This window comes from Mesoplodon mirus (genome assembly GCF_964341445.2).
Source record: "Mesoplodon mirus genome assembly, chromosome: 18".
NCBI classification, from domain to species: domain Eukaryota; kingdom Metazoa; phylum Chordata; class Mammalia; order Artiodactyla; family Ziphiidae; genus Mesoplodon; species Mesoplodon mirus.
In genome coordinates, this window is record NC_138994.1 from 36,690,093 (window position 1) to 36,704,905 (window position 14,813).

At 41.6% G+C, this 14,813-nt stretch overlaps 1 protein-coding gene across 1 annotated transcript in view; it reads left to right on the top strand.

Moving 5' to 3' along the window:
- Positions 1–401: 401 nt before the first annotated feature.
- The window catches only part of LOC309793398 (RAD52 motif-containing protein 1-like), a gene marked incomplete at its 5' end in the record, with an annotated part of 37,801 nt that continues 23,389 nt past the window's right edge, over positions 402–14,813 (top strand). Inside the window, one exon of the mRNA XM_082603870.1 lies at positions 402–407. Within this exon, the coding sequence (XP_082459996.1) occupies positions 402–407 (6 nt within the window). The remainder of the gene's footprint in view (positions 408–14,813) is intronic.

Sequence of the window (14,813 nt, forward strand, 5' to 3'; positions counted from 1 at the left end):
AGCCTTGGGCCGGAGTGCTGCCCGCAGTCCTCCGCTCGCCCGGCCGCCGGCGCTCGCCGCCCGGCTGGGACCCGGCAGGTGGACTGCGGCGGGCGCACCCTCCTTCCGGCCCCGGCCCCTCCCTCGAGCCCTGGCGCGCCTCTGCTCCCCGGCCAGAGCTCGCCATCTGCGCCCCCGAGTTACCTGCCTCGGGAAGTCCCAGTTCGCAAGCAGCCGGGACTGTAAAAGGGTGGATTCGGCAGAGCCCAAAACCACATTTCTAGGGGAGGGGTGGGGTCCCCATCTAGAGGGTCGCAGATCGCATTACCGGCCGAGGGGAGGAGACAGCGGAAGGGAGAGTCAACAGAGGTAAAAGTTGCTTTTCGCTTACTACTCCCCCTCCCCCTCCCTTACGCGCTGCGATGCCGGTAGGCTCGGGGACACAGTGTCCGCCCCGGAACGGTTTGGCAGGACAGAGGTATCTTTCCATACGCGGATGCTGCAGTCAGAGCGCCGCTTGGCCTGCAGGGCTGCCGGGCTCCGGGGCCCCGAGGGCGACCCCCGTCTGCCCGGGGGCGGGAAGCAGAAGCCCGCCTCCGGGCACCGAAGATCTAGAGCAATAACAGACGCATAAATAAACCAATGAGCGGCTCTTTGCTGCCAGCAGCAGGGAAACCTCGGGCTGATTAAATGCAGACGCGGGGTGTCTTCCAGGACAGGAGGGCGGCGGGGTAGAGGGAACCGGCGTGGAGGCGAAGGGTGGGGGGAAGGGAGGCCGGGGCAGGAGCGACGGGAAAGACCCAAAGCCACGTTTTTAAACATGGCGTGGGGGGGGGGCGGTTTTAAAGGCAACCAGTACGGGGGAGGAGGGGACCGGTCTGCGGGCCTCTGGACCTTTTTTAATACATATTACTTTGAATACATATTACCATGTGAAGTGTTAGTATTCACTTCAAAGTGAAGTTGGTGGTTGGCCACCGAACAGGTTGTCACACGAAGCATTCTAAAATGGGAAATGCCATAGTACTGAAGTTTGTGGTGAAGCGAGGGTCTGTGTCTTTGAACACATCGCTTTTTTAGTCTGTCCTTTTGGCTGGGAAGCTGGGACACTATTTTTAGGTAAGGCGGGAGTTTTGGGGAGTCAGTAAGTGCCTCTCTATCAGCTGGTGTGCTTGATTTTTGCAGTTGTTAGCAAGAAGTTTCATTTCTAATACCATAAGTATTCAATCTACATTGTTTTAAAGTCTGTATACATTTATGGACAGTCCAGTGTTTTACTGGAGCAGGGAGTGATGCCAAAATAACAGGGGAAATCATTTCTACTTGCAAAGGACCTTGTGTAGTTTAAAACTATAGAGCATATTCATGAAAGGCTAAGAATATTGCAGAGGGACCTACAACTAAGTAGACCAGATCTTACACATGCACTTTTGTCCTCTGTTTAAGAAGTAGGCATGGTATTGATATTAAATGCAAATTAGTCTATAATTATCTGTCAGACTCTATTTAAGATTCTAAATACAGGCCCAGCACAAGAAGTAAGGTCCTTTGCCTGTTGTTTTAAATGCTTAACAGTTTGAAATGCCTAGTAGACTTGGGGCCAAGTTTATCAACTTGTCGATAAACAAGAGATGGGGAGGAGCTACTTAAAAATTATAAACAGAGTGTTATGGCTGTTTATTTCCATAAACTTAGATAAGTATACATGCAAATATAATTTGATTTCTAAATAATAGTTTGAATTGTTTTCTAGGAGAGAAGTATGATATGTGTGGAGAGTGTGGCCGCAGCAGCTTGTAGTTCATTTAAATTGCTGGGTGTAGTCAGGATGACTTCGGTAGCACTGGCTAGGAGCCACATAAAACTTAGTGGTCTGTCACTTCACCGGTGGCTGAGATTATACTTTTGAGCTATCCTGAATTTAATAAGGTTAATATTCCTCTTTCAAAAATAAATAGTAGATATAACATGAAGATTTTTAATTTATATGTATATATATGTGTGTACATATATATTTATATATGTATCTATCTTTATTTTAAAAGCTACCAATTGTCTAAAGCAAATTGAACGTTTTTCAGCATACTACTAAAGAGTCATACCAACTTGTTTACTGGTGTAAATTGTACTGGGTCAGTTTCTCCAAGGGCAGGAAGTTGTCTGGTAAAGCCAGAATTTGTTTTTTTTGTTTTGTTTTTTTTGCGGTAGGCAGGCCTCTCACTGCTGTGGCCTCTCCCGTTGTGGAGCACAGGCTCCGGACGCGCAGGCTCAGCGGCCATGGCTCACGGGCCCAGCCGCTCCGCGGCATGTGGGATCTTCCCGGACCGGGGTACGAACCCGTGTCCCCTGCATCAGCAGGCGGACTCTCAACCACTGCGCCACCAGAGAAGCCCCTAAAGCCAGAATTTGTGTGTTCAACTTGTTTTGACCCCCAGAAACCCTGATTCATCATTAGGTTCTTCAAAGAATGCAGGCACATTTTTTTGAGTAAACCATTGTGACGTGTGAATGTTTGTGATTTTTGTTATTTCTGTGCCATATTTTAGGTGTTCTCGGAACATCTGAATTTGCCTTTTTGCTTTCTTCTGTCGATATTCTCCTAGTGGTGAAAATAATCCTGTGAGGCGAGCTTCCTTTCAGTAGGCAATATGTGTAACTAATATAGTTTAAAAACTTATTTATTTTTATGTAAAACTGATGCATGCTATGGTCAACAAATCCAAGCAGTGCTAAGTGTATATAGGAAAAAAGATAAAAAGCCTCTGCTCTCCTTCCTCCATCGTTAGCCATGTCCCCCTAATCTGACCGTAGAAAGCAGTTGGTGTTACTTGGTGTTTGGAAGACCTCTCTTGACTCGGTGCGCGGGCAGTAGTGAAAGCAGAGGGAGAAGTCATGGAAGGCATGGCCACGGAACCCGTTTAGGTGTTAGGCAGGTATTCCACCCTTATTTCCTGTGATGTTAATTAATATTGATCATCTTAAACTTCCATTAGTTTAAGATAACTGTAATTGAATTGTTAGTGAAACACTCAAACAGTTAATTGCATTGTCAGGTTGGTAAAGTTTTGATTTGTTGATCTTGTAAGGAAATAAATGTTTGGAAATTGAATTCACGTAACCTTAGGGCTGGGAGTAATGTTGGTAATTATCATCTGTGGAATTTTATGATGAGATGCACAGTATACTTACTCTAGGCTTTTTATAACTCATTATGTTTCCTTTAGTTTTCAGAACAACTCCAAGATAGCTGTTATTTCTGCTTTGCAGAGGAGATTTAGGTTAAATGTGAATTAACGAACATAACGTCGCAAGACCAGTAAGTGGTGGTGCTGGCGCTGTGCCTTGGAAAGGGCGTTCTCTTTCCACTGCAGTATGCTCTGCTGCTTCTATCTAGTCTGTCTTATTTTCCAGATGAGGAAATTGAGGCCTGGAGAAGTCAAGTGACTTTCCCAAGGTCATACAGCTGATTAGTAGTAACATTAAACCAAACTTTTATCTCAGGACTCTTGGTCCTGGCTGGTTATGCTACATTTTACTGAAGTACTGTGGACCAAAGGACCATATGCTGTGACCACTGGATACAAATGCTTCAGAACTGATACATCAGCAGTGGTGTTTTCTAGTATGTATTCAAAGGTTCCTTCTCTCTCTTTCAGAAATTATAAAGAGCTCTGATGGGCTCTTTGGGTGATACCCAGTGCAGTGAACTGCAGGTGAGTAAGGTCTGGGAGAGCCTTATTTACAAAGCAAGGACTTGGTAATGCCTGAGGAAAAGACCAAAGGGACTTAATCTAGAGGAGGGTGTCTGGTCAGCAAGATGAGCTGGGACAAGGTGGAGGAAGTAGGGCCCTGGTGCAGCAGCGGTGACCTGACTGAATTGGCTACTTCTGGGGCCGACTGGATGATGGTGAACCTACTCCAAACAGACTGCCTGATGCTTTGTCAGTTTGTTTGAAGAGAAGTGAGGGTAGGTTAATCTTCCACTTCTGTTTTGAATGAGTAACTGCACAGGGATTCAACCTATCTGCATATGATTGGCTCTTCAGAGGTCCTTCAGTTTTTGTGTCAACATTCTTGAGTGTTGACCACCCAGTGCTCTGATGAACGGGTTAAGTGTTACATTGTCTGTTTTTCCTGTTATCTACTATGTGTGTATTGTCATGAATGACTATATATCTGCATTTCTGAGGATCTGGATACCAGGAACATACCAATGGAAACAGAAGGTTAAACTTTTTCCCTAATGGTTGTATTAGTCCTTCAAATTATTTGTTTATTGCTGAAATGCCCTAAGAATGACATTTTAGTCTTGAGTATTTATTATTTCACAGTAATTAATCTTCTTGGTCCATTATAGTATCTTGGCCATTCAGTATTAAACTAAGAAAATGGTAATACTACAGAAAAACAATTAGAAGACTGTTCTAATATTGTCCTTGTGGGGCATCAGTGCTAAAATTATTTTTTGATGTATTTTTAATGCTAGTCCCAGAGACTTTAATGAGACAATGCTATATACTTTTAGGGTTTATAATTAAACTTAGGCTTGGCTACTTATTGCTAAAGTAAAACATTGTTGTAGGGGTTCTTTGTTTCTTGAGTTAGGGTAGTTTGCACGATTCATCCCCCACAGGTTCATGGGGATGATCAGAAGGCTAGCTGAGCTGGTTTCTTGGTCCTTGGAAAGCTGGGGTCTGGGTTGTCATAGGTCATTGTGATCAGAAGTACATGAGCGTTCTCAGTTAAGGCCAAAGTGAGCAATAAAAGAGAGGTGTGGACCTCTTCCTGAGACTATATCGAGTTTGCATCCTGGGACCCCTAAGTTTGCTCAGTATGGTAGAACTTTCTCTCTTAAATTATAAAATAATTTAAGAATTGTTATTAAGTAAATTGTTAAATATTTGGGTTACTACCCCTAAAACAGTTGATTTTATTTTTGGCATTCTGTTAAAAATATATATAGAGAGATATATATCTCTCTATATCTATCTATATATACATACACACACACATAGATTATTGTACTCCTTTTTAATTATAATGTATATAATTTGAATTTTTCCTACTTATTAGATTATGAAACATTTCCATGTTATAGTTGTCACAATTTTAATTGACATGATTACACTTTGAGAGGCTGCAAAATATTTCATCAAGTCATGCCGTCAATAATTTACTTAACTCTTTTTATGTTAGTTATTTATGTTGCTGGCTCGTTTTCAGTTAATACTTTAATGTACATTATTGTAGATATTATTGTACTTTTCTTCGGGCTCATTAGATCTCTAGGATAAATTTTTGAATGCATTATTGTGTTAAATGGTATGAATGTTTTTATGGTTTTTGATATATATATCGCCATCCTGTTTTTCAAGAATGTTATACCAGTTTGTACTACTAAGAGATATACAGATGTACCTGTTTCGCCATAACTGGATATAAATACATTTTTTCCTTAAAAGTTTTTGCTTATTTAATAGTGTAAATTGGCCTTTGTACTTCTTTGTTCTATAATGTTGAATTTTTCTCTTTGAGTCTCTTCATGGTGAATTGTTTGTTCATATCCTTTGCTATTTTAATCAGTAAACTATCGATGTGGGCTTTGGATGGTAAGGCAAGTATAACCAGCTAATAAACAGGTGATTATTAAAAAGATGATCAGAACCTGTTCGGGGAGAATGTTCAGAGAGAGTCTAGTCTGGATGGTAAGTTTTCTTGAGAACATAGTGGTTGAAGGGGAACGGGTGAGTTATTCCAAGGTTCAGCTCAGCACATGTTTAGTGCGCATCCATTGTGTACCACGTGTTGCATCCTCTTAGTGCTTCTCAAGTCATCGTGGCGTATACTTGGCTGAAGGAGGAGGCTGCTTGAGGCTGCTTGAGGCTTGACTTGTGGGACTTTGGCTGCTGAAGTCTCTTTGTGGAGGGCTGAGGGGATGACTGACTAGAACCTCTTTAGCTCATTCAGGGCATACCACAGTGCCACGGCACAGTCTTTGAGAAGCTCTGTTCTGAAGGATACAAAGACGAATAAAGCATCATTTCCTCTGACAAGGAGCGAATCATCTAGTAGAGAGAGTAGGGGCACCAAAACAAGAAAGGACTAATAGGAATTTGAAGGGTGCTGTAAGAGGGGTTCAGACAAGGTGCTTAGGGGTTCAGTGGAGGGAGTGATACTGCCCCCTTGCGGATGTAAGGGAACACTTCAACTGAGGAGGTGGCATTTAAATTGCACCATTAAATTGCACCACTTGCCCCAGGGCAAGAAGAGGGCATTCTGGAGGGAAGGGTAGCTCGAGCAAAGGCTGAGGGGTGGTGTTGGAAATGAGGTGGATGTCCGGAAACTGAGTATCCAAATTACCCGGACCCTGGGTTACATGAAAGAACATAGTGGACAGTGAGGCTGTTGAGAGGTCATGACTGGGTTTTGGAGAATGCATATGATGGATTGTGAGTGAGGAGAAACTAGAGACAGGGTTTTCAGTCGAGTTCATGGCACTACTCCAGGTGAGGGATGATGAGTGCCTGAGTTAGTGTGCTTGGGAATGAAAGGAGGTGGTGGAGTCAAGAGGTACTTTGGAGGTTGAACAGAGAGATGTGGTGACTGATTAGGTAGGAGGGGAAGGAACAGTCAGTTCTGTGTCTTAAGTCAGAGATGATGCTGAGGTATTTGTGGTTGGATGGCTGGCAGAATGGGACAGCAGGAATACAGAGGTCAGGAGGAAGAGCAGGTCTTAGGGGTTTAGAATAGAGAAAAGATGATTTTGGTTTTGTGTGTTGAGTTTAAGGAACTAGTAGAAAGGTGAAATCAGAATCTTAACCCTGGAAGGAACAGATGAGGAAGTTCAGGGCCCAGAGGAGCTAGAGGGACCAGTGAGGTCTCACAGTTAGATAAAGCAGAGTGAAGACTGAAGCTTCCTGATTCCCAGTGCAGCACTCTCTTCAGTGCCTCAGACTGAGAAACTTCTCTGCTGTGGTGTTTTCCTCGCACCCAGGTGTGCTCAATAGGAAGTTGGAAGTGGCAGAGCTTATGTTGGGAGTGAAGAGTTTATTTTTTAATTACATTTTTTTATTATGGAAAATTTCAGATGTATAGAAGTGGAAAGGGTATAATCAATCCCACTGTACCCATTGTTCAACTTTAATAGTTAGTGATATTGTTTCCTCTGTTTCCTCCCTCTCCATCAATTCTATTGAAGCAAATCGGATAAAGTGTTTTGGTGAACTTGAACTCTGCGTATCTGTAGTTAAGGAGAATTGAACAGTTCAGTAGGGTATGTTCTGAGCTTTCTGGGTGGGGGTCTAGAGTGAACAGAAGTAGCATTAATTGCCAGAATTCCTGGGCAAGTCACTTACGTCTTCTGAGCCTTCGTTTGTCTGTGAGACGGAGGTAATAATGGCAGCGTCACAGAATCACCTGAGATAAGGTGTAGAAAACCCTCTGTGAACTGTGAGCCTGAAGTGTTATGCAGATTTTAGTTGTTGGTAATAACAGAAAGGTAGTGCTATTCCTTTGGGCTTCTGTGTTGCTGGCATTCAATACATTTTTATTATTCAACAAAGAATGATGTGAGGTACCTGAGGCTTCAACAGGGAACAAAACAGACAAAATCTCAGCTCTCCTGGAACTCATGTTCTAGGTCTGGAGTATAATAGGAAGCTACTACCTTCATAGTGATTAGTGTGGGCCAGACACTGTTCTAAGTGCTTTCATATTTTACCCTATTTAATTCTTGCAGTAATGCCTTGAAGTGTAGCCCTGTTATTATTCCCATTTTGCAGATTTGGAAATCAAAGCAGATTTTTAAGCAGATTGCCTCAGGTCACAATGCCAGGATTCAGATTCAGGCAGAGCTGGCTTCAAGCCTGTACTCTTACCCCTGTGCCATTAAAACGCTTTAGCTCATTCATGGCGTACTAGTGTTTGGTACAAATACAAAAGGTAGGCCCTGATTGAAATTATTCCTAAACAAGTAAGTGTTCTCTTCTTGAGGGAGAAAAAAAGACAAAACCAAATGAAAAAAATGGCAGTACACAGTTCTCTGTGGATGGGGGTATATTAGTATTCTTACACAGAAAAGAATGTTTCTTCCTAACTTTTTATAGGCTTCAGCAACTTTCTTGGATTCTTTAGATACAAATGGCCACCTCAGTGGAACGAAGTCATTTTCCTGCTGGTACTTGGGAAGAGTCTCTTCTTGAATGAATCTCCTTCTTGCTTACAATTCTTCTTTTTTCTCCTACTCCTCTCTTTCCTTACCTTGGGGCAGTTCCCTTCTCTGATTTCCCCTGTTGTCTGATCCTCCTTTTCCTCACAGCTGTGGTGTCCCTTCCCAGTGTCATCAGCTGCCCATGTTCTCAGGGATTTCCTTCCTTCTGCTTTTGCCTTCTCTTCCCTAGCCTGCCTCTGTCCGTCTTCTTGGGCCTTACCCTCTGTTGTGGCTCTTCTGAGTTTCTTCAGCGGGACTAACGTCAGGACCAATTTCCCGCCTCTGGCTCTGGCTCTGCCTTGCCAGCTCGTGGTTCTTCTTCCTGGGCAGGGAAGATGGGGAAATGGGCAGTGAGCATTCCTTAAGTTTGCATCAGGATTAGGACATGGGCCTCACTCCTTTTAAGGAGGGTTAGGAGGGTATTATGGCTTGCATACCTGTGGGGTTTTTTTTGAATATTGTTAAAATATACATAACATAAAATTTACCATTTTAATCATTTTAGCATACAATTCAGTGTCATTAAGTGCATTCACATTGTTGTACAACCATCACCACCATCCATCTCCAGAACTTCATCTTCCCAAATTGAAGTCTGTACTCATTAAACACTAACCCTCCATCCCCCTCTCCCTCAAGCACCTGGCAAACATCATTCTACTTTCTGTTTCTCAGAATTTGAATAGGGTCCATTCATACCATAGGTACCTCATGTAAGTGCACTGATACAATATTTGTCTTTTTGTGACTGGCTAATTTCACTTAGCCTGTCTTCAAGGTTCATCCATATTGTAGCATGTGGCAGCATTTTCTTCCTTTTTAAGGCTAAATACTATGCCATTGTATGTAAATACCACATTTTTTTAAATCCGTCCAGTTTTTGATAGACACTCAGGTTGCTTCCACGTTTTGGCTGTTGTGAATAATGTTGCTGTGAACTTGGGTGTATACATATCTGTTCAGGTCCCTACTTTCAGTTCTTTCAGGAAATACCCAGAAGAATTGTTAGATCATATGGTAATTCTGTGTTTAATTTTTTGAGGAATCCCCATATTGTATTCCATAGCAGTAGCACCGTTTGATGTCCACCAGAAATGTAAAAGGGTTCCAATTTCTCCACATCCTCACAAAGAGTTATTTTCTATTTTTTGGATAGTGGCCATCCTAATGGGTGTGAAATGATAATATATACTTGTTTTTAAAGGTGTTTTATGTAGAATAATAGAATTTCAGGACTGGAAATGGTATTAAAGATTTCTGGTTCAATTAGCTGTAGACAGCAACAAATGTTCTCATATGTCTTAGCATTTTCACTTCTTTCTCAGTTGGAGAAAGGCATTTTGGGCAGATGGGTCTCTACTGGATCTTCGGCTCAAGATGAACTATGTCTGACCCAGGCAGGGTACATGGAATGCAGCTTTGCCAGAGATCTGCTCTTCTCTTCTGCCAGTGACTCTCTTTCTTATACTTCTTTACAGTTTCCAACTGTGTCTTCTGGGTTATTTAATCTTCTTTCCAGCTTCATTAAGGGATAAGGTAATTGTATTCAAATAAACATTTTTATTTAAAAAAACTAGGTAAGTTAGCAATTAATGAGCCCAAGATCAGTATAAACTGCTCAGATGATTAAAAAGACTCTATTCAATATCAATTTGAAGGAAACCTAAATATTACTCCTGGATGTTAGCTATAATTCCTTACTATGGAAAATAAGTCACCCCTTTTCAATTTTTTTTTTTAATTTGGAGGAGATAAGTTAAGCAGCATAAAATAAAATATATTTTATATTTACGAGAAGATTATAACTTCTGGATTAGTTTGGGTTTTGAATCATTTTTAAGTTAAAGAAAACTGTTAGTTTAATTTATATTATGAAAATCTTTACGCCTACAGCAAAGTTGTAAGAATAGTATAATCAATACCCAATTGTTAGCGTTATGTCATAATTTGCCTTGTCTCCCTTTCTCTGTCAAATAGATAGAATTTTTTTTTTCCTGAGCCAGCTGAAAGTAAGTGGCAGACATCTTACATGGCATTTCATTCATACTTCATCATGTGTCTCCTAAGAATGAGGACATATTTCTTCATAAACATAATACCATTATCACACCTAAGAAGATAATTCAGTAATACTAATAGTTATACTATCAGATATCAAGTCCATGTATAATTTTTCCTATTTCTTCCCAAAATATATTTTATTTCTTTAGTTTGTTTTTGACTCTTTAGTTTCTTTTTTTTAAATTAATTTATTTAATGTATTTATTTTTGGCTGCGTTGGGTCTTCGTTGCTGTGTGTGGGCTTTCTCTAGTTGCGGCGAGCAGGGGCTACTCTTCATTGCAGTGCACGCACTTCTCACTGTGTTGGCTTCCCTTGTTGTGGAGCACGGGCTCTAGGCGTGTGGGCTTCAGCAGTTGTGGCGCACGGGCTTACTTGCTCTGCAGCATGTGGGATCTTCCCGGACCAGGGCTCAAACCCGTGTCCCCTGCACTGGCAGGCGGATTCTTTACCACTGCCCCACCAGTTCTTCTTTTATAAAAAAATTATTTCCTCATTTGTTTTTATGTGATGATGCCTTTATTTATTTATTTTTATTATTGTTTATTTTTGGCTGTGTTGGGTCTTTGTTGCTGCGCGCGGGCTTTCTCTAGTTGTGGCAAGTGGGGGCTACTCTTTATTGTGGTGCGCGGAATTCTCATTGTGGTGGCTTCTCTTGTTGCGGAGCACGGGCTCTAAGTGCGCGGGCTTCAGTAATTGCAGCACCCAGGCTCAGTAGTTGCAGCACACAGGCCCTAGAGTGCGTGGGCTTCAGTAGTTGCGGCGTGTGGCCTCAGTAGTTGTGGCTCGCAGGCTCTAGAGCGCAGGCTCAGTAGTTGTGACGTACGGGCTTAGTTGCTCTGCGGTATGTGGGATCTTCTCGGACCAGGGCTGGAACCCGTGTCCCCTGCATTGGGAGATGGATTCTTAACCACTGCACCACCAGGAAAGTCCCAGACGTTCCTTTTTTTAATGACAATTTTGAAGAGTCCTGGTTCATGTATTTCATAGACTGTCCCTCAACTTGGGTTTGTGTGATGTTCTCCTCATGACTGGAATGGAGTTAGGGTTTTGGGGAAGGAGATGTTTACTTTTAATATTTTGTTTCATCTCTCTCTCTTGGATTTTTATATAAGATATTCAGAGCATATAGATATATATTTTAAAAAGCATGCTTGTAGACTATTATTTTATAATCTGCTTGCTATTGTAATCTGGTTGGGATGATGGTGGTATGCTTTTTTTTTTTTTTTCAGTACGCGGCCTCTCACTGTTGTGGCCTCTCCCGTTGCGGAGCACAGGCTCCGGACGCGCAGGTTCAGTGGCCACGGCTCACAGGCCTGGCCGCTCCGCGGCATGTGGGATCTTCCCGGACCGGGGCACGAACCCGTGTCCCCTGCATCGGCAGGCGGACTCTCAACCACTGCGCCACCAGGGATGCCCATTTTTTATTTTTTTACGGTACGCGGGCCTCTCACTGTTGTCGCCTCTCCTGTTGTGGAGCACAGGCGCCGGACGCGCAGGCTCAACGGCCATGGCTCACGGGCCCAGCCGCTCCACGGCATGTGGGATCCTCCCGGACTGGGGCACGAACCCGTGTCCCCTGCATCGGCAGGCGGACTCTCAACCACTGCGCCACCAGGGAAGCCCGGTACACTTTTGTTTTAATTATGCAGTTGGCTCTCTTGCGTTGATTTACATTTTATTTATAAAGCTCCACTGCTTTGGATTATGATGTGTTTACAAGGCTACACAGATAATCTGGAAGGGAAAATGAAGAAATACAAATGACAGAAAATATTTTATAATAATAAAATTTTCTTGGCAAGCAGCAACCTTTTCTCAAAGTCAGTCTTTTAATATAATTTGCTTGCCTCATAAATATGGATTTTTTGTTTTTTCATATCTTTATTGATTAGTAAGCATATTAAATGACTTGGGAGGAATCTCACTCTCTTCAAGAAATAATTTGGAATTATTGATCCAGAATGCTGACAGTTCTCAAAAATGGGTCAGGAAAATCAAAGTAATAGATGGAAAAACAATCTCAATTTTAGCTCTTGATATAACTTTTCTTAAAGTTAGGGTTCTTTTTTATAATTTAAGTTACTAAAACAGATGGTGGAAGGTCCATCAAGATATTTATTTTATGTATTTAAAGCATTTTACTTTGCTGTATTGAATTCCATTCATTCTGGAATTTAGGAGAATTTACCTCTTTATGAAAGAGATGATTCAAAGTAGAAAATGATTGATGACCTTCGCTTCCAGTTTTCTTCTCAATAGACTTAGTCTCTCTTCTAATGCTTCTTGCATACTCAGTAATTGTATAAGTTTTAGAGAAAAATGCAAGTCTGGCTGAATATTAAGCACAGTACACTAAATAAAGCTTTTTTCCTTTGCAGAATATTTTACATGTGTGTCCCATAGATTCATCAGAGATTCTAGTTTTGGATAAAGGCAAGTACATTTAAAGACAATACAACATCCCTATCTATGACATTGGCATTCAAATGAGAAGTGAATTTGGTTCAGGACAGTTCTTGAACTGCTTAGCATTTAGGTTATTTTAGGTCAACTCTTTGGGAAATTCAATTAGAGTATTTATTGAATGGTTTTAGTGAGCTGATTGGTTGTCATGTCATGTCATAGATGATATAAAACATGACTCCTATTTATAAAATAGTTGTGTTGGTCAGATAAGGCATCTTACATGATGTATTTAATCCAAGATAATGGATGAGTAAGAGGCAGATCATTGTCTAGGAAGTAATTTTGGTTTTGAGAGAGGCATTCTTAGGGAAATAGGCCTTGAAGTGTTCATTTAGAGCTGGGCAGGATTGAGGTCCGGAGAGAGGAGGGAAAGGATATTTGGGTAGAGGGAAGGGCATTGGCAGAGCCTCAGAGGCCTGACGGTTCCTGGGGCCTGTGTGGGAATGGTGGGAAAGTTGGGTTGCAGTCAGCCTGTGGGTGGCCTGGACGTTGGGTAATGAGCGTGGCCGTGAATTTATGGGCGCCCTCTCTAGAGTGGTGTGTAACTTGCTTCCTCCCTGAAGAAGTGTGACACGCTTGTGCTAGCTGCAGTGTCTTCCCCACAGCTGTGCTGTCCATTGAGGAGAAAGGGGCCTGCTCTGCCATGGCTTCCTTACTCCTCAGGGTATGGCGTGTGAGTTATTTTAATAACGTATCAATCTGCCTTTTCTTTCTTTTGTCAAAATGCATTTACTTTCTAACGTGGTCTTGTTTTCAGGGTAATAATTGGGTTTCCACAGGGAAAATAATAATGTGTGAGGCAAATTATTGACTTAAAAAATGAATCTCTAATATTTTTCTAGTAGTTCTTCTTTTGTTTAAATTTTTGTTTCGTTAGTTATGTAAAGAAACTTATGGATAGTAATTTCTGCTCAGGTGGATAGTGGTACTGTTTAGCACAGCTCATTGGTCTTCTGAAACCTTTACAAATGCAGTCTGATTCATTCCAGCCAAGTTAATTATGAGGTACATCATTTTTTCCCTTAATGGAGACAAATGTAAAAGACAGAGATACAGAAATCATCTTCCGTTTAGATTGAAGAAATTTTAGTTACTACTCTTTGTTCCTGCTATTTGATCACAGTTTATTTTTATTTTTTGAAGTCTGTCTCTAATCAAATAAGATTTAATGTTTTAGAAGTAATAGAGGACCATGACTAAACTAATAAGAAAAGTTAATTTAAGGACAAGAATGGATTTTTAAAAACATAAAAGTACATTTCATGACTTGATTTCAAGATGATCTGGTGGTATCCTTATACTGTCGCAGAAGGAAGTCCACAGTGGGACGAGAATGATGCTTACAAATCAGCACCCTTATTATCTATTACTGAACATGTCTTAGTCCAGGCCAGTCTGCCTACCACCTCTGTGGAACACTGTTGATTTCATTTTTCTTCCAGTATTTACTTTTGGTCCTGGACCAATTATCTAGCTGTGATGGGATTCTTCAAAAGTATCCTACATTTTGTACTTAGTGAACTAGTGATTGTTCTGTTTGCAGACATTCTTTCTGAGGCTCTACTCTTGCCTCGAAAACCTACATTTGCAGAAAGGGAAATGTATAGGTTTTCCTTTTCAATGTATTTATTTTTATTTATTTTTTATTTATTTTTGTCTGTGTTGGGTCTTCGTTTCTGTGCAAGGGCCTTCTCTAGTTGTGGCGAGCGGGGGCCACTCCTCATCATGGTGCGTGGGCCTCTCACTGCCGTGGCCCCTCTCGTTGCGGAGCACAGGCTCTAGATGCGCATGCTCAGTAGTTGTGGCTCACGGGCCCAGTTGCCCCGTGGCATGTGGGATCCTCCCATTCCAGGTCTCGAACCCGTGTCCCCCCCCCATCGGCAGGCAGACTCTCAACCACTGCGCCACCAGGGAAGCCCAGGTTTACCTTTTATTAACAAACTTATCCTTCTTTATTTCTTTCCAGTTTTTAAAAACCGTGTCCATTGTGACATTGAGATTCATATTTAAACATAATTTTAAAATTTTATTCTTAAAATTATCATACAGTAAAACTAACTTTTTTCTTTTATCCTGTTAATTTAACACGTGTAG